Source organism: Mesoplodon bidens (genome assembly GCF_964165515.1).
Source record: "Mesoplodon bidens genome assembly, chromosome: 17".
Classification (NCBI taxonomy): Eukaryota; Metazoa; Chordata; class Mammalia; order Artiodactyla; family Ziphiidae; genus Mesoplodon; species Mesoplodon bidens.
Genome location: NC_138174.1, coordinates 12,207,235 through 12,235,151, shown reverse-complemented (window position 1 = coordinate 12,235,151; position 27,917 = coordinate 12,207,235). Strand labels below are relative to the sequence as shown.

The 27,917-nt window shown below is 38.1% G+C and overlaps 1 protein-coding gene across 1 annotated transcript in view; it reads left to right on the top strand.

Annotated features, from left to right (window-relative positions):
* Positions 1-27,917, top strand: part of LOC308605065 (spermatogenesis- and oogenesis-specific basic helix-loop-helix-containing protein 2-like) — a gene marked incomplete at its 5' end in the record, with an annotated part of 77,722 nt that overhangs the window by 7,521 nt on the left and 42,284 nt on the right. Inside the window, 2 exons of the mRNA XM_081214729.1 lie at positions 6,041-6,139; positions 6,360-6,413. Of these exons, the coding sequence (XP_081070855.1) occupies positions 6,041-6,139; positions 6,360-6,413 (153 nt within the window). The remainder of the gene's footprint in view (positions 1-6,040; positions 6,140-6,359; positions 6,414-27,917) is intronic.

Below are 27,917 nucleotides of genomic sequence, written 5' to 3'. Positions count from 1 at the left end.
GTATAGATGAAAGGGACTTTAAAAAAATCTAAGTATATTTGATTTCAGGTATGTGAATAGTATCTTGAAATTTCTTATTCTTTCCCTGTTGTTTCAACCTCCTGTTGGAAGGTGACTTTTTACAAGCAAATTAAGACATGAATATAGGTGAAGTATGATACTGTTCGGAGTGCTAAGATCTGTTTAGTTTCAAAAACAAAACAGAACAGCTTTTCCATGATAGTAGAATAATTAATTTTGTGTGTGCGTGATTTGGGGTGGGGTGGGTAGTTTCTAGTTGTGTCTTCAATTTAGCTGTAGCTTTAGGATGTCTTTTTAGGCTGCAGTTTTCTAGTACATGATGACTCATTATATAATCAGATAAAGAACTTTAAGTTGTGGGTCTTCTAATGAACTGGAAGTGATGGGATGAGAGACTATGTGCCTATGATAAAATCGTTTTTAAATACTAGTTTATTTTGAAGTAAGTAAAATAAAGAATCAAAATCTAGAATGAACCTTAAGGTTATTATAGTATGATTTTAAAATTTTTAAAGGATTTCTGATGTGTATAATAATTTTATAATTGGAATCACAAATGTATTGCTTTTAATGATTCAAGGTACTTAATGACTAATGTAGTTCTGCAAAATCCAAAATGTGTTCTCATTTTCTCTCTAGGCAATTTTTAAAATTATTTACTTACATAACACTTTATTTTTTAGAGCAGTTTTAGGTTCACAACAAAATTGGGAGGAAGGTATGGAGATTTCCCGTATACCCTTTACCCCACACATGCATGGTCGTTCCCCTTATCAACATCACTCATCAAAATGAAGCTAAATTGACCCATCATAATCACCCGCAGTCCATAGTTTACCCTAGGGTTTACTTTTGGTGTTGTACATTCTATGCGTTTGGACAAATGTATTAACAAATTTTGGAAGACCCTCAGTTGGAGGAATAGTCATTGACTTAGAGTTGGAAGCAACAGCAAAGTGCCTGCCGAGAGGAATATCAGTGAAATTAGAGCAGTCACTCTTCAGACCCACTTGGTGCCTTAGAACTTGGCAGCAGCAGGTGCTGAAGAAGGTGGAGGTGAGGATGGAGCTGGAAACTGAGAGATTAATTGAACATATATACGTACATGGAGCAGTTAGTTACTGGGATCCCTCTGCCACCCCATGTGCCAGGATACTCTCCTTCAGTCAATCATCTATTTTCTGGAAAAAAATTAAGCTGCAGTAGCTTTGGACTTTGGGCCTTCAGGCACAGATGAGGGTGAGAGTGAGATACAGGTCTAAAATGATGGAATTAAACGAAAATACGTGATCTGGATAATGGAACTCTCAGCTCTCCCCACCTTGCCCTACTCCCAGAAAACCAGCAGCTAGGATTAACCCTCAAAGAGTAGGAGATTGGAGGATTCTTCATTTGAAAAACTGAAATGCCCTTAAGGAAAGCAGTCAGTCTGTCCACCCAGAGAATGCACCTCACAGACTTCCCAGGACAGGAAGTTTAACTGACTGAGGACCCTTGGTGTTGAGCTCGAAATCCATCACTGCTTTTCATCAAGACCACACCTCCCACAGGCTGTTCCAGGTCCATGATCAGGTGCAGTGGGGATACCAAGGCAGACCTATTCCTAGGAAACATGGGACCCCACTGTCAGTGACTTTGGCTTAAGGATTCCCTGCTGGCTTTGCCAGACTTTCCTTAGGCTGCATGCCAGCCTGGGATGCTTCCACTTCCAGGACCTTCTCTCCCTCTCCCCTTCACTGGGGGTCATACTTGCATTACAGTTGACTACTTTCCCAGCCCTCTCCTGTTCCTTGCCTGTTTCCTTTCACACAGACATCTCTAATAATAGAATCTTTTCACATTTAACCCCATCTTGTTATCTGCTTCTCAGAAGACCACATCTACAGCTAGAGGCACTGGGAGTGATGTGAGAAAACAGGAGGTTAGATGGGATTTGGCACTGGCTCCCTATGTAGCAGGCAGTAGGGGCTGTCCTGATTAGCAGATGTGGCACCAGTAGATCCTGGCTCAGTGTGGCCGTTCAGTTGCTAAAGATTTCACTGATGGTGACCTTGGAAAATGTTCTCATGGAGGGAAATACTGTGGAAGAAGCCATGATGCAGGCATTTGGAAAATATGGGATTATTGCCAAATTGTATTGTCATCCTTCATAAGGATAATGAGAGGCTGAGAATAGTTATCAAGCACTTAATACCTAAGAGTGAAAAGCAGAGAGCCTTGGTGGTAGCCTCTAAAGAGGCCGTCTATACCAGGAGTGAAAGGGCAGCCACAATAGAACAGCGAGGCTGAAGACCCCATTGTGAGGGTTGCAGAGCTCCAGAGGCATTTGAATGCCCAGTCCAAGCAGGCCTGTTATGTGCAGGGCGGGGCCCTGATGGGGGTCACCAGGGGTCCTAAAACTGTGACAGGACAGCTAGATGGGTGCTCGTGATGATGTCAACTCTACAGCTCCACCTGGACCCTCTGGATGGGCAGAGGTGGCCCACCTCTAGCTCTAGTGAGGGCTAGAGAGCACTCCCTGTCCTGGAAGCTGCTCACAGGCGTCTCTCCAGCAAGGCAACCAGTCCCCACCCCACCCCACCCCCGCCTCAGGAGCTGCCCCACCTCCAATCCTGGCTGCCAAGCCAAGTCATGATGGTGCTGTTCAACAGCTATAATTTAAAAAAATTAAGAATGGAGGAGCAGAGGCTGAGGACAGTTATCCCAATAGAAAACATAGTTGTTTGCTCATTTCCCAGACCTGAACCAATTTTCAGATCCAGAAATCACTGACCAAAGAAGTGGCTGGGTTCCTAAAAGGAAGGACCCCACAACATCAGTCCAAGTACATATCATGACAATATCTCCAGTCTTCCCCTGAAGAGACCTCTGACCACTTTTACAGGTGACTGTACACTGTGGGAAAGGAAATAGCCAGACATTTCGAGGTCTGAGTTGACACTGATCCTCAGAATGGCAATCTGTGCTTGAAGTCCAAATCACACTGGACCCAATGTGCCCACGGACTCCCCTACTCCCACAGTGATAATTTTTCCAGTCCCTGAGTAATTGAAGTAGATATACTTGGCAGTTGAAGTTAACCCCCCATGGGGCCCTCATCTCTGAAGTAAAAGCTATCATGGTGCAGAAAACCTAATGGAAATGTGAGAAATTGTGGCTTCCCCACCCAGGGCCAAAATTGTAAAACAAGAACAATTTGTTATCCCAAGGAAGAGGGCCTAACATAGCTCTGTTTAATTTGCCAGTCTGACCCCTGTAAAAACTAGGTATATCTTGGAGAAAGACTGTAGGCTACTGCAGACTTAACCAATTAGTAGCACCAACTGTTTTACCAGATGTGGTATCACTGCTAGAGCAGACTAACAAGTCTTCAATATAAGGGTATGCAGCCGCTGATGTGGAGAATGCACTCTTTCCATTCCAATTAGAAAAGAGGATCAAGAAGTTTGTGACTTCTGGTTTCAGCTCCAATATGTATAGTGCTTGGGAGTCATCAATCTTGTCATAACAACAGAAAAAGGTGGATAACCTGAAAATCAGTGACTCTTCTTGACTCCTTAGAAATCTGAATTTGCAGGAAAAATTCCCACCCCAAAATCTGTATGAATAGACAAATCCAGACAGTCACCGAGATCTGCTTAACCTGGAACAGAAGCTGCTGCAAACACAAACTGATAGGAACACTTATATGGTAAATGTGATGAATTACTGGAGGAAGAATAGGCAAATCCATTATTAAAGTTGGAGACGTAACACCTCCTGTCAGCAACTGATAGATTAAGAAGGCAGAAAAATCAATGAAGATATAGCTGACCTGAACATCACTATCAATCAACTCAATCTGTTGACAGTTATAGAACATTCCGTCCAACAACAGCAGAATACAGATTCTTCTCAAGCTTACATGTAACATTCACCAATGTAAACCACATTGGTGGTTTAATAGGCACCCTATTAGACTCTGAGCTTCATGCGGATGGGGCCTGGGTTTGTAATTCTCACTGTGGTATCCCTACCACGATGCCTGACACATAGGAGGTGCTTGATGAATATTTTTTAATAAATAAATGAATTGTAAAATTAGGAGACAAGACAAGGAATCCAGTCTGCATGGGAATAGCAGCAAGATATATTCTAACACAGAGAAAGCATATTAAAAATGCTTAAACCTCAAAGGTTAAAACTGCAAATCCACACCAACAAGTAACAGAAATTTGTCATAGAAACTGCCACTCGATTAATATTCCTAAACCTCTGCTTTCATCATGGTCACCTCTTTAATAACTTTCAATAGCTCCCAGTGTGTAGACTCCTGAAACTAATACACACCAAGCCTTCGCTAACCAAGGCCTTCCCTAGTTATCTTACCTTGCCTCTTATTTATTGTTCAAATACTTTGCTTCAGCTCTTGAATTTGTGTCTTTCCTATCTACATTTCTTGTATGAGCTTCTAGAGTTTTGGACCATATCTCATTCAGTTTTGGACCATATTTCATTAATATAAAAATAATTTTATTCCAGTTGTTTATTTGTAAATTAATTCCTTTTAGAATTTGGAGTGCATTTTCCCATTGACTCAATATTAAAAATGATTAGATCCTATTTTACATCTCTAAAAATGTATTTAACAAATGATGTAAGTGAAGCATATTACTATGGAAGGCTAAGCTTGGAATCCTTGGAGAAAGGGTCTCTGCAGCAAAATTTTGAACTATATCCACCACTCCCTGATTGTCCCTTCAAAAACTGTCATCCTCGAGCATTGGTTTATTTCATAAGGGTTTGATTTTCTATAGCGAACTCAGTCGGTTTATCCTCTTGTATTTACAGGGCTTTCATTGATTTTCTTCTGGAGCAAGTTTGTGTTTAAGGGAGGGGGATTGAAAACCATTCAGGATGCCAGTGCATAATTTTTGAAGACAAACAATGCCTGCCTGAGAAATATCACTGATCACGTTTTAACAGGGATGTTAAGCACATAGGCATAGTGGAGAATTGTCACTTCCAAAGGATTTGTTTGATCACTGCTGTTATTTTTAGAGACTAGAAATTGCCCTGTTTCAGCTGACCTAATTATTCCTATTAATACAATTTTTACACTTCTAATAGTTATTAACAAGTATCTAAGAGAGAATAAGCAAATTTTTTCAAGAATGAGCTGTGTTTCAGGAGAAGGGTATGCGCTCTAAAATAGCTTGCAGTTTGCTCTGTGGAGATTTAAATCGGCAGCTTCCATTTTTATTTGAATGTTTCTTTTAATAAATTCGGTGACCTAGATCATGACCAACGAGAGTTGTGTAGAATTTGACTTGGCGATGTTAAAATCTAATATGTAAGAATATGGGAAATAATTGGAGTTACTGGAAAAGATCAGTTATTAGTTTAGGAATTAAAATTTTAAACCAAATCAGTGTAGTGCATTATTCCTCTGGCACTTGGCTAACCTTCTTCTCTACTTGGCTTCAGCTATTTGTGATGAGGGGTATTTGTGATGGATTGATGTCTTAGATTCCAGAACTGTCCTACTCTACAATATTTTCACAGTTCCCCTCATTATCAACCGTATCGCCTGTTCTAACACTCTGCTTTTGTTACCCTGGTAACAATCTTATGAATACACATACAATAATTGTTAGTGTGTGTTGTCTTTGGAGTCAGATTACCTGGATTCTAATTCCAGCTCTACCATTTATTAGCTCTGTGCCTTTGGGCAAGCTATTTAACCTCTAGCAGTTTTCTCAACAATAAAATGGAAATAAATATATTAGCCATCTCCATGGCTATAATAAGAATTAAATGAAATAATCTATGGAAAGCACTTAGCACATGGCATATTGCTAGGGTTCAATGAATATTGTAATTATTACTATCACTGTTACTAAAAAGGTACATATTAAAGACTTCTGAAACCACAGACTGATACAGAGTAGAGGGAATTTGCCAATGAAGAAATTGGTGGTCGTATTTATTGTTATTTAGAAATTGAGCACATGTAAAAATTTACTGTTTATACTTTCAGGAAGCCTTAAATACATTGCTTAAACAACTAGAGAAAGGAAAAAGGAGTCTTGAAAATCAAGTGAAAGACTCTGCACTGAGACTGGAACAAGAGTCAAAGGTTTGTTTTTATTCTATATTAAGACATCCCTTTGGAACTGCCATGATTTTTAGTATGTTATCTACAAACCTACTATATAATTCTCACAATATACTTACAAAACTATTTTGTACACTACTTTAAAAAAGCATAGCGACATAAACTTAGCTTAGCAGTCATCTCGCTAGTATTGTAAATCTTCTCTGTTGCTGGATTCTTTACTTCTGTATCTTTCATCTAGGGTTACCACAAGACCAGCCGTGAGCGCTGTACATACTTTGCCGAAAGGTCTCAGGTAACTTTTGTTTTTTTTACTTCCAAGTTCTAAGAGTTTCCTCTTACTGTAAATTATGTTTTTCACTATTCTAGGTTTTTGATTGGTTTGGCTTGGTAGGGAAACAGCTGTTGGAATTATGGGAAACAAAGTTACCAAGTTTCTGTATATGGAGGGTGAAAAGGAAAATATATAACTTTTATAAAAAGGTAAAAATGAGATATGTTCCCCATATTAAGAGTGTATTTTGCATATTTGCTTCCTTAGTTGTTCTTTTAGTTTGATTTGTAATTGCTAGAATTCAAACAAATAAGTGGTTATCCCTCTGCTGTCATGAAACTTAAGGCATTTTACCTCATAGTTATGCATGGTGAAGTCTAAGATAGACCCAGCATTGCTATTGCTAGAAAGTGTGTACTTATAAATGATAGGACAGGAAAGTGATCAGTGAATTATGAAAGACATTGCACATAATTTCCAGTTTTTCATTTGGTTTTTCATTTTATTTATGATGTTGTTGGTATATAGAGTTTGTTTTGATGTTGTCAGACCTATCTTTTATTTATGGCTTCTTATGCCATAGTTTAAAAGACTGTCTTCACCTCAGTGTTTCATAACATTCATCACATCTCTTTAGTACTTATATGGCTTAATATTTGACGTTTAAATATTTAATGTTTATTAACTTTATTTTGGTATATGTTTTAAGTTTAGGATATGAATTCAGTTTTCAGTGTGCATTGTCCAAATGGAAGTGTCCAAAGCGCAACTGGATATATGAAGCTCAGAAAAAAAAAATCAGGATTGAAGATATGGATTTAGAACTTATTAGCACAGAGATGGTAAATGACACCATGTGAATGAATGAAATGCATCAGGGAGAATACACAGGGTGAAAAGAAGAGATAGTCTAAGATATAACTCTGAAGAGTTTCAACAGCGATAGTCAAGGGAAGAAGAGCCAGAAAGAGGGCTGGAGTCGTCAGGACATAGCTACATGAGGCAAGGAGGTAGAGGACCTTGAGGGCTGGTTTTGCCTTAAAGGTAATTGGCTAATCACTGATGTGGAGTCTCCAGAGGTCAATGAAAGGACTGAGAGGAAGGGAATTATCACTGGGGATTGGAGCTGACAAGGGGATGCATAGAACAACTTGAGAATGAGAGTCAGGGCAATAGGGGATAAAGGGAGGCTTGGACTTCTAGTGCCAATGAAGGTAAGCAGGAAATTGAGACAAAATAGCATCACTCACAGTAGTCTCTTATCCATAAAATGGACAATCACTTCAGACTTTATGGTTCTGGATGCTTGGCTGGAGGCCCTGCAGCACTGGCACCCACATTCCTTTCCTCAGACCATGTTCTCTACTTGGAGTACGTTGTTTCTCTTACACTCCAGTTCTGCCTCCTTCGAGGTGTAGCAAAATGCCACCTCCCGTATGAGGTTGTGATATGATGAAAGACCACGGACTCTGGAGTCACTGCAAGTTTGGATTTGAATATCAGATTTGTACCTAACTGTGGTTCAATCTTTTGGGACCTCAATTTCTTTCTTCCTCTGTAGAAGGGAAGCAGTGGTACTGTAGTTATCTTGCAGGGGATTTGTGAGGGTTTAGAGATATAATGTAAGTAAAGTGCTGAGTGAAATGCTTGGCACATAATTGGTTCTACATTCCAGTAAGTGGTGAACACTATTTTCCTGTGTTCTTTCCCGATCTCCCCAGCCCCTCTCCCTGCGACGGGGGCATCAGAATTCCTACTTGCCTCAGCCATCCTCCTTTAGCTTTGTTTATCTGAAAAAATCATTTGGGTGGAATAGTTCCTAGTTTGATTGTACAGGATCACTGAACATACAATCAAAGCCTATTTTAACAGCTTCCCAGGAAGATGTTAATCCTGTTTCCCTGTATAAATGTTAATAAGGATTTTCACTCTAGAGTGAATTGTTAATCTTTATAGTCAAAATGGTTCTGACCGTGTGGATACTATGGTGACTGGAAAGGTCAATGCATGATTTGCAGCTCTTCCCATGCTGAATACATAAATAATTGATTCTTTAGTAGATAACTAGAGCTTTTTGCTGAGTCTGCTGTTTATATTTCTGCTGGCTTCACTGTTTTGACTGAAACTGAGTTTCCACATCTCAGGATTCTTCTAAGTTACACCGTGTATAAGACATTGCTTTTTAAGAATATACAAGCAATATAGCCAATATTTTATAATAACTATAAATGGAGTATAACCTTTAAAAATTGTCAATCTCTATATTATATGCCTGTAACTTACAGAATATTGTACATCAATTATATTTCAGTTTTTAAAAATGAAAGATTAAAAACAGTATATACAGACATACCTCAGAGATATTGCAGGTTTGATTCCAGACCACCACTATAAAATAAATATTACAGTAAAGCAAGTCACGGGAATTTTTTGGTTTCCAGTGCATATTAAATTTATGTTTACACTATACTGTAGTGCAAGAGCATTATGTCTAAAAAACAATATCCGTACCTTAATTTTAAAATACTTTATTGCTAAAAAAATGCTAACTGTCATCTGAGCCTCCAGCAGGTCAGACTCTTTTTGCTGGTGGAGGGTCTTGCCTCGATGTTGATGGCTGCTGACCGATCAGGGTGGTGGGTGCTGAAGGTGGGGTGGCTGTGACAGTTTCTTGAAATACGACCACAGTGAAGTTTGTCACAGGGATTGACACTGCCTTTCACGAACAATTTCTCTGTGGAATGCAACGGTGTTTGATAGCATTTTTTTTTTTTTTTTTTTTTTTTTTTTTGCGGTACGTGGGCCTCTCACTGTTGTGGCCTCTCCCATTGCGGAGCACAGGCTCCGGACGCGCAGGCTCAGTGGCCATGGCTCACGGGCCCAGCTGCTCCCCGGCATGTGGGATCTTCCCGGACCAAGGCACGAACCCATGTCCCCTGCATCGGCAGGCGGACTCTCTACCACTGCGCCACAAGGGAAGTCCTGTTTGATAGCATTTTACCCACAGTAGAACCTCTTTCAAAATCGGACTCAATCCTCTCAGTCCCTGACACTGTTATCAACTAAATCTATGTACTATTCTAAATCCTTTGTTGTCATTTCAGCAGTCTTCCCAGTGTCTTCACCAGGAGTAGATGCTATCTCAAGAAACCACTTTTCTTTGCTCATCTACATGAAGCAACTCCTTATCTGTGAAAGTTTTATTATGAGATTGTAGCAATTCAGTCACATGTTCAGGCTCCACTTCTAATTCTAGTTCTCTCATTACTTCCATCAGATGGAAGTTACTTCCTTTACTGAAGTCTCGAACCTGTCAAAGTCATGCACGAGGATTGGAATTAGCTTCTTCCAAACTCCTCTTAATGTTGATATTTTGACCTTTTCCCATGAATCATGAATGTTCTTAATGGTATCTAAATGGTGAATCCTTTCCGGAAGGTTTTCCATTTACTTTACCTAAATCCACGAAAGGAATCACTATCTATGGCAGCCCATAGCCTTACAAAATGCATTTCTTAAGTAGTAAGAGTTGAAAGTCAAAATAACTCCTTGACCCATGGGCTGCAGAATGGAGGTTTTGTTAGTAGACATGAAAACCAATCGTTGTCTACCTCCATGGGAGCTCTGGGGTGACCAGGTGCATTGTCAATGAGCAGTAATATTTTGAAGGGAATCTTTTCTCAGATTATATAGTAATAATAATGAAAAAGTTTGAAACATTTTTCAAGAATTACCAAAATGCGACACAGAGACATGAAGTGAGCAAGTGCTATTGGAAAAATGGTGCAGATAGACTTGCTCAGTGCTGGGTTGCCACAAAACCTCGAATTTGTAGAAAAATTTCTACAGATTTATTTGCGAAGTGCGATAAAGCAAGGTGCAGTAAAGCGAGGTATGCCTATAAACTTAACTTCTATTCCCACAAACAGAGAATTCTAGCAATGCATCTGTGACTTGTTGAATATAATGCTTTGGTTTCCAGATAAGGCACCTGACACAGCTCTGTTTGATTGTAAGGCAATTCTAATTTTTAGGCTTGTTAAAGCATCAACTCCTTATTTTTCTTCCTTGAAACTTCTGTTCCTTCTTCTTTTTCTTTGAGACTTCCTTAAAACCCATTGCTTTTAGTTCCATCCTCTGAAGAGGAAGTCTACACTCTTTCTATATGACAGCTTTTCAAAGATTTTTTTTTTCTTTTCAAAGATTTGAAAACAGCTCTCCATCTTCTCATAGCTTTTTTAACCCCCTGAGCTAAAATATTAAGTTACATTAGCCATTCCTCATGACATAGGTTCTAGACTAACCAGCTGTTTCGTTGCCTTTTTGGACAACTCTGTCTTGTTATTGTTCATTTGAAAATAGAGCTCCCAGATTTAAATGTAGACTTGAGGTATAATCTCAACAGCATAGCTGTTAGTCTTGTCCTCACCATACTCATTTTTCTTCTCTGCTCTCTGAGCAATCATTCTAAAATACAGGTGAAGTGTTGTTCCTGGTATAAAACTTCAGTGACTTTTCATTGTCCAAAGGATCTCAGCAAAGCTGCTCAGTGTGTTTTACAAGGTCCTGTATGACACGCAGTGCCTGCCTCTCCAGCTATGTCCTTACTTACGCCCTGTACTGCAGCCAGACCAATGATATATGTGATTCCTGTGTCTATCATCTGCTTTATACCTTGACGCCTGTGCTGCTTCCTCTGTCTGGAATGTCCTTTCCCTAGTTCTTAACTGGCTGCTATTCCATGTGGATCCCCCTAAAGCCAGAACTAGTTGCGTCTGTTGTATGCTTACAAAGCACCTATGCAAACCTCTGCTAAGACAGCAAATTGTACAATCTATTTATTTTGCTGTTTCCCCAATAGATTGTAAGAACCACAATTTGTCCTTGTACCCCAGTGCCTAATGTAGTGGTGGCACATAGAAGGTGCTCAATAACATCTGCTGAGTGAATAAATGAACGAATTCCATCTTCTGGTCCAAAGTTGTCACTTTTAGAAAATTAGTTAACATTTTGCTTCACAAAGCAAAGAGTTCATCAGATGTGAAATCCAACTGTCTTCCCTTTTGCCTTCAAATGTATTCACATCTTTATCCATCTTTCCTGTTCCTCCTTCTGCCTTAAAGAAAAAGGATCCCATACTTCTTCCCAAGTTATCTGCTGCCTCTAGGACTCATTTCATAATTATTTTCTCATATTACCAATCTCTCTTCCACTGACTGTGGTGTGTCCTTTGTCTGCAGCATGCTCATCTCTTCCACCAAAATACAACAAAAACAAACTTCTGTTTTGCCCTATCCTCATAAAACGACTACCTCAGCTTTCTTTTTCTCAGCTAAACTTCATGAAAGAGTGGATACACTCACTGCCTTTGCTGTTAACTCCTCGGCCTCTTTCAGCTGCCTTCTGCCCCCACCACTGGGTTCTGACACAGTTTATCTCTCAATAGCCAAATACAATACAATGACTCCTTTTCAAGCCTCCAGGTAGCAGACATGTCTGACGCATTTCATACTGCTAACTGTGCTCACTTTTTAAAACTATCACCCACCCCCCTTGACTTCCATGCCAGTATATTTTCCTGGGTTTTCCGGTTGTTTAAATGATGTCCCTATCTTTAGTGTTTCTCCTGTCCCTTAAAAGTTGCTTTTCCAAGTGTATATCACCAACTCTCTTACCTCTCTGTGTGCTCTTAACAAACGATCTCATTTACTCATGGCTTCAGTTACCATCTCTAAGGTCATCAGCCTCAATTTTTCCTGAATTGCAGATTATATTTACAACTGCCCACAAGGTGTGTCCACTTTTGTATCTTGGAGGAATTTAAAAATAGACAATAAATGAAAATCTGATCTTGTCTTTCCATTTCAAGCTACCTACAGCTCCTATTGTCTTATCAACCCTAACGGCAGAGTACATGTATTATTTATATTTAGTGTCTGTAAAAACTTTTAATGGTCTTTACCAAATGGATGGTATGATTTTCATAATTTACTCTATATTTATTTTTAAAATTGCATGGACTATGGGGTTGAGATAGAGGGGTTTCCAGAATCTTTAGAAGCCTGATAATACTGGAGAAGGCCAGAATTTCTCATTATTCTTCAGCTTCTCTTAGTCATGCTACAAAAGGACCTGGCTAGGAAAGAGTTAATTGGGAATTGACCATTCCTCTTATCTCTGAAAGCAGTCATGAAATAAGAGGATAAATGCTCAACTATTTGTATTTCAGGTCTCTGGCTCATACCACGTTTCTAAAAGGCAACAGATGAGACGCAAGAGGGAGGAGATACGGGGATAGATGTATATGTATAGCTGATTCACTTTGTTATACAGCAGAAACTAACACACCATTGTAAAGCAATTATACTCCAATAAAGATGTTAAAAAAAAATAAGGCGTTCCTGGGGTATTGATAATGTACTACTTCTTAATCTGGATGCTACTTACATGGAAGTGTTGAGTTTATGAAAATTTAACAAGCTGTACATTTATTATATGTGTACGTTTGTGTTTGTAGACTATACTTCAATTAAATTCTTTTTAATCCCTTAAAAAATAAATAAAAGGCAACAGATGTATCAACTGCCTAAAATGAAAGAGAATCTAGTGAAAACTTAAGTCTAACTATATCTTTCCTTTCTAATTAATTATATTCACGTGTGAATGGTACTCACAAAACAGGTGTCCATTGTATTTTGGAAGTTGAACGTCCAGATTTTATAGCAACGATGTAAAATAGCAGATGATAAGAGAACTTAAAGAAGTTTGTTCCCTCCATTCACTATTTATATATATTTTGTAGGTTCCAGGAATACTTTTCATCCTCAAACATGATAAGATCTTGTTTTGCAAGCTAGAATAATACTGTTCCCAAGTAGAGCATACAACTACACCATTAACAATGATATAAATCCAATTAAATTATCAGCCTTAACCTTTTTAGTGAGGAAATATGGACACTGAAATAAATGTAGATGCCAGTGCAGTTTAAACTATGTTTCTCTATGTGAACAAAAACAATTAAGAATGAATAAAGAACAGAGGAATATTTTATGAGTTTAGGAGGTTATATCTACACATGATTTTTCCTGGTCCTGTACTAAGTACAGAAGAATTACTCAGGCAATCCTTGTCTTTTATAACTTTACCTCACATAGGGAAGATATTCATATATAACTTAACAATATAAAAATTGTAAATGAAGATATAAATTAGCTATAGATCAGAATCCTTTTCAAATACAGGCATTCAAGATGCATGCAATATAGCAAGTTCCTTTGGTGAAAATTCATGGGAAAGCAACATTTTGTTCTATATTTGGCTAGATAAGTATTCTTCCTTGCGTAGTCATAAATACTTTAAATTATAATTCATTATCTTTGTACATTTTCATCAGTGGAAATACAGTGTAGTTAAAACATTAAAGTAAATTCTGGGAAAGGACGTTCCTCTGGAAACTACTATACTTCTCTGTTGGGAGGGCCCCAAGACCACTCCTGTGCATGATTTTCTAGAACAACTCACAGGACTCAGCATCTATGTGCCCACGCAACTAAGATTTATTATAGCAAAAGGATACAAAGCAAAATCATCAAAGGAAAAGGGTGTATGAGGTGAAGTTTGGAGGAAACCAGGCACAAGCGTGTAAAAGTCCCCCAGTGGAGTCATATAGGAACAGACTTAAGTTCCTCCAGCAATGAGTTGTGACAACATGTCAAGTTTTGTATTCCAGAGACCCTCGTTAGAAACTTAGTGCCCATGCATTTGCTGGCCATTTGTATATTATCTTTGGAGAAATATCTGTTCAAGTCCTTTGCCCATTTTTCAGTTACTGATAAGTTGTTTGTCTTAATTTTGTCGTGTTGTAAGAGTTCTTTATATTTTCTGGTTACTAGACCTTATCAGATATATGATTTGCAAATAATTTCTCCAATTTTGGGTTTTTTTTTCTTTCTTGATGATGTTCTTTGAAGACAAAGTTTTGATGATGATGAAGTCCAATTGATACTGGCTTCCTAGGATCAGTTTAGTGGTTGCTTGTGCTTTAGGTATCATATCTAAGAAATCATTGCCTAATTCAAGAACATAAGGATTTATACAGGTTTCCTTCCAAGAGTTTGATAGTTTTAGCTCCTTTTTGATCCACTTTGAGTTAATTTTTATATATGGTGTGAAACAAGGGTCCAATTTCAGTCTTTTGCATGTGTCTATTCAGTTGTCCTAGCACCATTTGCTGAAAAGACTATTCTTCTTCAGTTGAATTGCCCTGGCACCCTTTTAAAAAATTAACCATAAACATATGTTTATTTATAGACTCTCAGTTCTATTCCATTGATCTATAAGTCTGTCCTTACGCCAGTACCATGCTGTCTTGATGACTCTAGCTTTTCAGAAAGTTTTGAAATCAGTGAGTCTGAGTCCTTCAAATTTATTCTTCTTTTTCAAGATTGTTTTGGTTGTTCGGAGTCCCTTTATTTTCCATATGAATTTTAGGATTAGTTTGTCAATTTCTTCACAGCAATACCACAGAGCTGAGGAAAGCAGGGTAGGGCAAGTTAACATATTACAATGCTCAGTGTTCTTGCAGAGTTTCAGTTGTGTGTGTGTGTGTGTGTGTGTGTGTGTGTGTGTGTGTATGTTTATTAAGTTCTCCAGGATTGCTGCAAGCCTTTGGTTAATTTTTAGACTTCTGAAAAAGTTGCTTCTGACCACTTTTGCCAATTTTCTCATTGCTTTTATGGAGGAAATAATTTTTGGAGGTCTCTATTCTGTCATTTTTGCTGACATCACTCCCTGAGAAAAATATTTTTTAAAGCACCTTGCAGGGAATTGAAGCTGGCTCTTACTACATCAAGTGAGCATACGGGGAAGTTGGCTTTATAAAGATATATAAGTCAGTAAGGGAAAGATGATGCCATGGAAATCTAAGAACAGGAATTACAATATAACTGGGCCCACAGATATTAGAATTAGAATTCAGGGGAGCTTTAAAGACCTTAGCAGATGTTCATGGATCATCACCTTAGTGATTTGCCATATAGAATGGAAATTAAAGGCACAGACTTTGAACTCTGACTTCCTGAATTCAAATTACAGATCTACTTACTAACTATATAGCTTTGTTTCTTTCTTCTATCTAACAGGGCTAATGATAGTGTCTACACCATAGGGATTTTGTGAAGTTGATAGGAGTAAATAAATAAATAAATAAATAAAATGTAGAACAGTCCCTGACATAGATTATGTGCTATAAAAATGGTGTTATTACTATTTGTAGTATAGTAGACCCCTAGTTTATTCTCTACTTCATTTTTCTTCTCATTACCAACTGCTATCTTCACTTTCTATATCACTTTTATATCATAGACCTTGGTATATATCATAGTTTCAATTTTATTGTAATTTTAGGTCACATATCTTTGGTTTACTCATGGATCCTTATTTCCATCTTGTCCCTGCTGTACTTCATGGCCTCTCTCTATGTATTTTCCTAGCTTTAATTTACATTTCCGGAGGCAAGTATCAGAATGGTCCATCTCATCCCTCTTTGGACAAAGCTCTCCACATTAGGCCACCTCATGGGCTGCTTCCAAGCCTTTGGATTATCTGCTCTTGAGCTAGTTGCCTCTCTAGCTTGACGAGATGATATGGTGTAACATGTAGCTGTTTAGGATTATACAGTAAGCAGAAAATCTGCATAGGGAAATTTCTTTATGAAGGACTGTGAGCTGGGTCAACTAGGTGAAATATACAGTCCTCCCCACGTGACATACAATGTTTTTGTTGTACACACGGCGACTGAAAAGTCACGATTAACACTTATTTTATTTCAGGGGAATATGTAATTCAGTTAATCAGAAGACAATGAATGCCATGAGAGGACCAGTAAAAAAGATTTCAAGATCAAACCATCTTCCAAAACGCAATCTGTGATTCCAGAACTGTGTGGTTTACTATTTCTTCCCTTTTTTCATCTGTAATCTTCAACTTGTGAAGTTAATGTTCCACACACTTCAGGGATTGGAATAGATAAGAAAGAGCTATCGAACTTCTCTTTAGCTCTTCTTCCAGAAGTTTCTTCCTTTGCCTGTATGAAAGCAACTTTCTCAAGTGACCCTATACCATCTAATAGCATTCTTATGATTTTAAAAATATCCTAGAAGGCCTTAAGGTTGACATCATTACACTTGCTTTTAATAATATACCCATGATCTGCTCTGATAGTAACATTGCTATTTCATTTGGATTCTAGTTGGCTGTTAGCTAAAAATGTGCGTTCATCAAAACTTTTTGCTATTTTACGCTATATCGTGCTCAGCTCTTTAAAACTCAAGGTTTAAACAAAGCTGCAAATCAGATGCATTTTAAACTTTGATTTGAACTATCATGGTATTGTGGAAACAGGAATCAGCTTGGGTATAGTTCCCACCCTGCTGTGAACTTAGGACATTTGGGGCAAGTTCTTTCACCTCATCTTCATTTCCCACATCTGTAAAATGACTGAGGCAAACTATACAATTGCTAAGGTTTCCTACTATTCTAGAAAACCAATACTTACTCAACTGCAAGGTCCTGCCACTTAGCACATGGTAATTTAAGTCATTTTATGATGTTTATTAATTTATAGTGATGGCCTAGTGATGTTTATTAATTTATAGCAATGGCCCTTTGGACCAAACTTTAATTTATGTTAATTAATTTATAGTGATGGCCCTTTGGACCAAACTTTGCCAAGTGTTCATGATACTTAAGTCTAGAGTGGAAATAGAATGAGGGTACAAGAAGTGTTCTTTTAAGGTATTAAAAATTTTATTCAGGGCCTCCCTGGTGGCGCAGTGGTTGAGAGTCCGCCTGCCGATGCAGGGGATACGGGTTCGTGCCCCGGTCTGGGAGGATCCCATATGCCGCGGAGCGGCTGGGCCCGTGAGCCAGGGCCGCTGGGCCTGCGCATCCGGAGCCTGTGCTCCGCAACGGGAGAGGCCACAACAGTGAGAGGCCCGCATACCGCAAAAAAAAAAAAAAAAAAAAAAAAAAAAAAAATTTTATTCAATTCTCCTATTTGTGTTTAGATTGTTTTGTTGTCACCTAGGTCTGGAAGATACATATGATTTTTTGCCCTAACTTAATAAGTGAAATTATTAGACCTTAACTTTACAGAAATCACTCAGAGGTAAGTATAGTTTCTGGCACCAAAACCTAAATTCTATTCAGTATCACCAGTAATGGATGCCAAATGTATTTCTATAACTACTTATAGATACTCACTTTTTTTCTTTAAGGAAGAATGCATGCATTTCATACAGACAAATAATTCTTTTATGTGACTTTAAAAAGTAATGCAGAGAAATATAAAGTAACTTTCTATAAATTATTCCAAATGGAAACTGGAAATATTTTCCCCTGTTCTTTTTTTTTTTTTTTTAATATTTATTTATTTATTTATTTTGGCTGCGCCAGGTCTTAGTTGCAGCATGCAGGACCTTCGTTGCCGTGTGCAGGATCTTTAGTTGCAGCATATGGACTTCCTGGTTGCAGCATGCATGCAGGATCTAGTTCCCTAACCAGGGATTGAACCCCCCAGGCCTCCTGCATTGGGAGCGTGGAGTCTTACCCACTGCACCGCCAGGGAAGTCCCTCTCCTCCATTCTTTTTTTTTTTGCGGCAAGCGGGCCTCTCCCTGTTGTGGCCTCTCCCGTTGCGGAGCACTGGCTCCAGACGCGCAGGCCCAGCGGCCATGGCTCACGGGCCCAGCCGCTCCGCGGCACGTGGGATCTTCGCGGACCGGGGCACGAACCTGTGCCCCCTGCATCGGCAGGCAGACTCTCAACCACGGCGCCACCAGGGAAGCCCCCTCTCCCCCATTCTTTTTTTTTTTTTTGGTGGTACGCGGGCCTCTCACTGTTGTGGCCTCTCCCGTTGTGTAGCACAGGCTCCGGACGCGCAGGCTCAGCGGCCATGGCTCACGGGCCCCGCGGCATGTGGGATCTTCCTGGTCCGGGGCAGGAACCCGTGTCCCCTGCATCGGCAGGTGGACTCTCAGCCACTGCACCACCAGAGAAGCCCTCCCCCATTCTTAAGCTAACTATAGATACCAGGTACCGTGACTCATTTTATTAAATAATTACTAGATACTACATATGTATTTGTTTACTTTTTTATACCCTATTTTCTCTCTAAAAAGGATTGTTTTACCTTTTACTAAATATAGATATAAAAACAAGACTCATAAGGTAAAAGATAAAAATAAAAGTTAAAGTTTTGCAAGATTCCCAACTAAGAAAAAGCTCTATCTTTAAGCTTTCTAGTAATCAGCACAAAGAAAGAGTGAGTTACACAGCTCTCATTTTTTTGTATAAGGAAATATACAAGTGGATAAAAAGCTGTACCTAATACTAAGCTCTGAAGGTAATTTGTCATGTAAAGCTTTATGAGGACTTGCAATTATTTATTGAAATAATCAGTGCAAAAATGATAGTTTGGGGTCTCTGTTTTAATACTGAAATATGTATCAATATCAGTATTTGGCTTTTTTGAAGAGTTCAGAATTCATAAAGCAAAATATCAATAAACAGTATTTAATATATTAAAACAATTTTAATGTCTAAATATATTACAACATATTAAAAAGTACCATTTATAAAAACAGATGTTGTGATAATAAAAAAGACAGATATTAATGAATAATAATGATGATGTGGAGAAATTGGAGCCCTCTTACACTGCTGGTGGGGTTGTAAAATAGCACCATCACTCTGAAAACAGTCTGTTGGTTCCTCAAAAGGTTGTGACCCAGCAATTCCATTCCTCTGTGTACAGCCCTAAGAAATGAAAACCTATGTGCACATAAAAATGTGTGTACAAATGTTTAGGGCAACATTATTCATAATAGCTAAAAAGTGGAAACAACCCAAATGTCCATCAACTGATGAATGGGTAAACAATTGTGGTATATCCAAACAATGGAATATTATTCAGCAGTAAAAAGGAATGAAGGACTGATGACATATGCTACAACATGGATGGACCTTGAAAACATTATCCTGAGTGAAAGAAGCCAGTCACAAGAGATCACATATTGTATGATTCCATTTATATGAAATGTCGAGAATAGACAAATCCATATGGACAGAAAATAGGTTAATAGTAGTAGCCGAAGGCTGGCAGGGCTGGGGGAAGGGTGGGTGATGGAGAATGACTGCTAACGTGTATAGGGTTTCTTGGGGGGGTGATGAAAATGTTCTAAAATTAATCATGGTGATAGTTGTACAACTTCATGAATGAACCAAAAAACATGGAAAGCACCTTAACATGGGTTAATTGCATGTTGTATGATTTATACCTCAATAAAGCTGTTATAAAAAAATGTTAAACATATGTTAACCTTTTAATATAAACTAGCAGATAAATTTTAATGGAATATTATTTGATCTTAGAAAATATGATCTTAAACATCAAAATGCATTGTCATTAGTGCCATTGTTGAGTCAAGAGTATATTATTAGCATAATTTTCCACCTAAGAAGCTGTTTCAGATACTACGCTAGTCAAAAGAACAATGATGCTTATTTGCTACTTCCCAGTATTTCCTTGACTTCTTTTGAATAATCCCATCTCTTGTTTAATAACCTTGTAGAGATATTTATAAAGCACCTTTTGACCTTTGACTAGGATTAGGGTTTTTTTCCTAATTTATAGAGAGCTATATAGTTTTTGTTTCAAAAATTTTTTCTAGTTTTCATCATCTTCATTAGTTTTATCATGTATAGCTGGAGATCACAGTGCAGAGTTACTTATATCAATTTTAGTACTTTGAAAATCATATTCTACTGGACCAGAAACTTTATTTTGGACTAAGAATTATTTCTTGCAATAATTGGTTTCTTTTTGCTGTGTGCCCAAGTGAGAGCCTGTCTAGACCACATATTATATGTGATTTTTTAAAGTAAATTGAGTAATTGAATTATGGTTATTTCAAGTGTAAATAATTTAGATTTTTTATTTTTTTAATACCAGAATAACAGAATTATGACAACAGTGATGCTAGGATTTTTGGCATTTAAAGAGAGGTAAGCATACCAGAATACTAAAAACTGCTATTAAAATCACTAAATGTGATTGAAGTATGAAAGTATCTTTAAAACAATAAAGCACTATTTAAATGCAAGATCATATTTTGACAGTAGGGCACTATTTTCAAAACAAGTGAACATCGGATTAATCTGACCTATGAATTAGAAAAATCTTGAATTTATAGAGCATCCTTTTAACTTTATAAAGCAATTTCATATTTCTATCTCAGTTACAGAGAGAGTATTATCATCCAGAGAACTACCCAACAGTGAGATTATCATCATCGGCATTGTTCAAGCAGTGGCTAGGTGTCCCTTTGTCAGGGATGTTATAGAAAGGACTCCTGCAGTGGGTGGAAGTTGGATTCAATGACTGCCAATATCCCTTCTGATGCTAAGATACTGTGATTCCCTGCCCGTTTATCAGATAGGGAAACTAGAGCCAAAAATAACTCCCTAAAATATATGTTGGTTGCATCATATAGGCTGTGTATGTGTAGACTGTAAATATGAACTTTCAAAACTGGGCTGCTTTACCACTAGCCAAAACTAACAAAATCAGGTGTAATAGTATTAATGTCCATTTGTTAAATGTAAACTGAAATTAGATACCATTTTTCACCTATAAAATAAACAGTGGTCTTCAAAAAGATAATTTTCAGTGCTAATAGATCTGAAGTTAAGAAGTTCTAATATACTGCATGTGGGAGTACAAATTCATATAATTCTTTTGGAAGACAATTTTATTCTTGAATAGCCTTAATGTTAATATGTTGACTTAATATTTGTACTTCTAGTAATCTATTCTAATGAAAAATCCTGCATATAGAAAACATACAAGGACAATCACTTTATCAGTATTATTTATAATACCCAAAAATGGATACTCTCTCGATGCACAATTATAGGGAGATGCTTAAGTGGACTGTAACTCATCCACATGGTTAAACATTATGCAGCAGTTAACATCTGCTATCTTATACTAAAATTCTTTCTTCTCATGTATTTCTTGCATTCTGAAGTACTTCAGTGTAATTTATCTCCAGCAGTTTAATGTAATGAACACTCTTATTCATCATTTGTCACCAGCTAGTTTAGTACCTAGTATAAGACAGGCACTTAATACATTTTGTTTAACTTAAATGGATGTTTGCAAAAGAGTTTATAGGATCGTGGGAGGACTTAATGTTAGAACGTTAACACAATGTACAATGTCACACATAAAATATGATTTTAACGATTTAAAAATATAGGAGAGGCTACAAAAAGAGGGCTTTAGTCTACTGATAGTGCCAAAAATGTGTTCTGTTACACAAATTTCCTGTCCAGCTCTACAGGGGAAGCTGAGGTAGGCTCCAAGTGATGATTCACAGATAGGTGGAGAGGGAGGGAGGAAACTTGTGGAGTACTAGAAGGGAACATGTTTTAACAAGCTAATAATTTAGGGGTGTTTACTTAACTTTCCTGTCTTAAGTTTCTACTCTGTAGAATGAAGATAGAACTAGTTGATTTCAAAGGTACCTTTATGTGTAGGTGATGGGGAAGGGGAGGGGGCTGGAAAACCCTTTTATTTGAAACAATTCTGATATCTTTTTTTAAAAAAACGTTTATTTGCTTTTTAAAAAAAATTTTTACTGGAGTACAGTTGATTTACAATGTTGTGTTAGTTTCAGGTGTACAGCAAAGTGAATCAGTTATATATACACATATATACACTCTTTTTTAGATTCTTTTCCCACATAGGTCATTACAGAGTATTGAGTAGAGTTCCCTGTGCTATACAGTAGGTCCTTATTAGTTATCTATTTTATATACAGCAGTGTGTATATGTCAATCCTAATCTACTCCCAGTTTATCCCTCTCCGCCCTTACCCCCTGGTAACCATGTTTGTTTTCAATTCTGATATCTTAATGTGACAAAAATAAGTACTAAAATCACATATAGCAAATCCATTTCTCTTACCTTGCTAACCCTCATTTGATCGTGGTGTATGTGAAAAGTAAATCCTTTTTGTGAGTGTGTGTGTGTGTGTGTGTGTGTTAAGTTACTGAGATCTGGACTTTACTTGTTGAAGCAGCCTATGCTCACTAATATAGTATTAAACAATATTTTTAGTAAAGCTTACAAGTCTTTGGATATTGTTTTCAGTAGATAATGGTATCTTTCTTTGCAACTACATAGAGATAAATTCAGCCATTCATTGATAGCGATGGCCCCTGGCCTGCCTGCATCATTGAGTCAGAATCTAGAATTTCAATTGATATTTTTAAAGTGATTCTAACTCAGTGTATTTTCCAGTCTGCTGAACATAACCAGAATAATTTTTTTTTTTTTTTTTTTTTTTTTACTAAATAGAATCTCTTGCTCTTTCATCAATTTGTTTCTAGGATACTGCTCTTTAAAGCCTTGTACAAATGCTGCACAGTCTAAGCCAAATAGAGGCTGGGCCCAAACAACCGTGTAATGTACCAATCCATGTCTGAGGGGAAGATACCCTTAATCACTTTCACTCAGAAAAGGAAGAATGCACAGCATCACTGATCCATAGCGTTTATGGAATCCTGGGCAGACATGGTGAAAGCCCTCTTCCCTGGGAATGGGGTGGCTTCCTTGATCAGGCTCTGATTCTGCTTCCTGGTAGGAATGTTCTTCTCCATTTTTCTTAATGACCTCTAACTCTACTCCTTGGGGGTTTCTTTCATTTCAGTCTTCTTGTTCATATTTGAAGTAGGCAGTGGAGGTTAGACCCTCATTTAGAGATGCACAGCTTTTAGAGCTCATTTTCTGTTAGAACAAACTTGGATTCCCATGGGTGGTGGCATCATAGTTCAAGTAGTCAAAAGCTTTTCAGTCTAAGTTTATGGTTTCTTGGATAATATAGCTCCATCAAAATAGTAGTCAATTCCATGTATAATAATGATAATTTTAGAGCATGATTTGTTTCTTTGGCCTCTCTCTCTACGTAATGGCAGCTACCTTGCAGCTATTTGAAATAATAGGTTAGGATATAAAGTTAACACCCGTAATCTGATCTTTGCCACAGGCTGTCTTAGTGGCCTCTTGTTGCTCAAAACCCTTCTCGGTCTTATCTCGTGCTTTTTGGCTCTCAGAGTTTTGGCCTTTCCAGCCCCTTATGCCCTTTGATGCCCCAAATTTCTAGATTCTCCCTGAGACTCTCTCTATTCCCTTTTCCTTGCAAAGTGGCTGATTATATCCCAAGCTCATTTTTTTCTTCTGCCTTGTCAAAGGCAGCCAGTAACATCAAGCACACATCATCTTCATCATCATCATCATTATTATTAAGCACTTGTTCTGCTGTGACATAATAGGGACTTCCAGGCTTCCATCGTCACATTGTGTCCCTGCCTCCCACTGCAGACCTGCTAAGTTAACACCATGCCACTTGTTTTAGTATTTTGTTAATGCAGCACCTAAATTCAAGTTATCAATATCTGCATTATGACTATAAGAAACAACTATAGGGCTTCCCTGGTGGCGCAGTGGTTGAGAGTCCGCCTGCCGATGCAGGGGACACGGGTTCGTGCCCCAGTCTGGGGGGATCCCGCGTGCCGCGGAGCGGCTGGGCCCGTGAGCCATGGCCGCTGGGCCTGCGCGTCCGGAGCCTGTGCTCCGCAACGGGAGAGGCCACAACAGTGAGAGGCCCGCATACCACAAAAAACAAAACAAAACAAAACAAGAAACAACTATAAGAAACAACAGACCTCAGAGGCTTCACACAGAGGTTTATTCTCTCTCACAATACAATCCATTCAGGTTTCAGCAGTTAAAAGAAAAGGATAAATAATCTTTATACCTTGAAAGAGAAAGGAGACTGGGAATGGGAGAGGAAAAGATTTCAAAATGATTGATAGTGTCTTAGGCTGGGTGATAGGTATATATACACTCATACTTCATAGTGTACATGTTTCATATATGTACTCTTGGATATGTATGAAATCTTTCATAATAAAAAAATAAAAATTCCTCCAGCTGACTTTAAATCATGTTAGTATACATGTAAGTATTTACAAGGAAAGTGTGAACATCATTTTTTTTCCTTCACCTCATCCCCACCTTCACATACCACAGACTTCTCTCCTTTAAGATTGTCTGGCTTGTTTGTGATGTAGAAATTCCACAGGACTTCAAGTCAGCAGTCTCTGTGGCTAAAGGAGAATGACTGACTTTGTAACTACTGATCTCCTCAGGCAATAGAGCCGTAGTAACCAATGACTTCAGGGGAGCTGCTTCTAATGGTTCTGTTGTGTGGTTACCTGGGAGGATGTCTAGAAGATTAATCAACGTGGCAGTGCCTAGCCTCACTCTGGACCTTGAGTGACACAGCCTCCCTCATCCATAGTTATAATGTCACTTTGGTTTAGCTCCACATTTCCTAGTAAAGACTTTTGGTTAAAATGAGGCAGATCTGCCTCATCTTAATTCAGTAGAACTAAACCCTGTTGAAAGTGAATTGGTATATTGGATGATGAGAAAACTGTCCCACCTTAGTGTAATCGGCTGCAGGGCATCATTAGGAGTTGGTGCTATTCTTTGACCTTCATCACTGCCTAAGGGCAATGGTTCCTAACTCACTGGGAAAACATATATTTACTGATCACCCTCTATGTCCTGGCCACTAGGATACAAGGTGTAGTAAAATAATCCCTGCCTTATCACGCTACTTAAAATGAATTCTGATTGTTGAAGCAGAGATGTGAGATGGAGTTGGGAATGCCTTGGGAATTTTCCTGTTGTCTTCTCAAATTAACCACAAAAGGAAAGTGCATGGCAGAGGGTAGTGTGGGAGAGACCCCAAGCCAGGATGAAGGAGAGTGTTCAGGGGTGAGTGTGCTAAACCTTACACCACGCAGTCACCAGAGCTGAACGTTCAGCTTAGGAGAACTGACCCAGAGTCAGAAAGGAGGCATGCGAACAGGAGGGGTCCTAGCCTCTTTGATACAGGGATAACAGGGAAAGTTTTTAGGTTGAAATCGGATCCAAAGAAGACCAAGGGATAAATGAGTTAGCAGCTGGGGAGGAGCAGAGGAAATATCTGGGGCAGTTCCCAAATCAGTGAACTGTGCTCACAGGGGGCAGCTGGCCAATGCTGTCTTATCCTTTGCAGGTAGTTCAGGGCTTCTCCTGGGTTCAGGTGATTCATCCCTTCAGCACTGTGGTCTCAAGAAAGAGGTTACTCTGTCTGGTTGGGGGGATCTTACACTGGGGAGAATGCCAGGACACTATCCGGGAATCTTGTTGACTTGATGTAGTTCAATCTAGTTGACTTGATTAAAAGCTGAACCTAGAAAGCCAGATAAGGGCAAGATAATGTGGGCCCTACCGCCACACTGAGGACTGAGAACCTAATTTGATAAGCAGAGGAGCCTTGCACGTGTTAAATGGGGAAGGGATGAGATTAAAACCGTCCTTTCCATCTTTCCTGTGTCCCCCCCCCCAACATAGTGGACACTATTACAACTGTGAGATACCAAGCTTGTCATTTTGGTGCCTGCAATATTTTTTCCTTTCCTCCAAACCTCTTTTTCTTTCCATGGTGAAATGATGGCATTATGAAATAAAGGACAGAATGTAGACTTGGAGGCAGAAAGACCAGAATCCCAAATCTGCATACAGCAATCAGCTACTGAAATGACTTTCACTCATTCATTCAAATATTTTAGTGCCTGCTACGAGCCAGGCACTTTTCTAGGCCAAGGTGGTAGTAGTGGATAATACAGACAAATTTTCTCTTCTAGAGAGGGGAGAAAGACAAATAAAAACAAATACATATGCTGTATAACATTAGAAAAATGATGTAAAGAAAAAGAGAGTGAGGGGTTAGATTCTGATAGGAGTATCCAAGGAAGTGACATAACAAATCTACATGAAATGGAGAAATCTGGGGAAGAGCATTCCAAGCAGAAGGAGGAACAAGGGCAAAGTATTCTAGCTTTGTACTTACCTGGTATTTTAGGAAGAAGAGGCAGTGTGACGAGAGGTCACAAAAGGTCATAACAATGGCGAGAGGTAAAGTTGATGAAGTCAGATGGTATAAAGCCTTGTTAGACATGGAAAAGAATTTGGATTTTTTTCTGACAGGAGGGTTTTGAGAAAGTTAATAGTCTGACATATTTTAAAAGATTATTCTGGTTATTCTATGATGAATTGCCTGAAAAGAGATTGGGGAAGATGGCAAAAGTGGAAGCAAAAATCACCTTCCTCAGTTAACTTTATGAAAATATCTTTGTTTATAATTGTATAATGGAACTTAATGGTTAGTCAAGTTATGGTAGACTCTTGGATTTAATACTCCAAAAATATTGCAAGCATAGTGTTTGAAAGTATATGCATTTTAAAGTGAGTTCAGTGCATTAGTAAATGTAATAAATTATTAGTAAAAATGGTTGAATTTAGTTAATTCTCTGGCTTTCAACGTCCGTAGTTACAGTCCTACCTACTTATGAGAACATTATTTGGGCCTCAGCATCTTTGCAAGGAAAGGACAATTAAGAAATCTCTAGGTTCTTATTGAGTTCTAAATTTCTGTGATTCTGAGAACAAGCCAGGTAAACAACAATACTGAACATAGCTTATATAGAACAGTTCCTATAAAATAGCTGGATGGAAAATTTCCAAACATTTTAAGCATAGGTTCTTCATGAGTTCATCTGAAGAGACCATGTGTACTGTATTACTTACAAATCTATTTGTAATTTGCATATTGTGAAAAATATACAATTATAATTTAGTTTTGGGGGAAATAATGTAATGCATATGCTATGAATGCTAATAATTTTAAGTGATTGGAAAACCATTTTCTAAGAGGCAGTTTGAATTGTTAATTTTGAATGCAAATTTTTAAATATATTTCTCTATGTAGAATTATTATTGTTATATTTTATGATTCTTGGTATTCAGTTTTCCATCAAGACTATAAGTAGCATATTGTTACTCTAGGGAAGCACAGAAAGAGTCCATCTACCCATTTGTCTCCAATAATAAAAATGAGTATGATTCAAGAATGTTAAATGTGATAAAGAAATTAAATGGTTTATAATTCTATGCTGTAATTCAGAAGGTTTATAGTAGAGTCTCTCAACCTCAGTGCTAATGACATTTGGGGCCAGATAATTAATTCTCTGTTCTGGGAGGCTGTCCTGTGCATTGTGTGATGTTTAGCAGCATCCTTGGCCTCTACCCACTAGATGCCTGTTGTGACAATGAAAAAATGTCCCTTGGGAGACAAAAATCGCCCCCAGTGAGAGTCATTGTTTTATGATGTAGATGCCTGCTCATTTACAAAGTAAGCTTCTTTTTCTTTCTTTTAAGAGATTGGAAACTATTCAAATCTCTAATCTGGTTCTTATGGAGCTTGGATCTTATATTCTTGATACTGAATATTATACTTGATATTATCTTTTTGCTTCCTCCAACACAGGAATGATTACTTCCTCT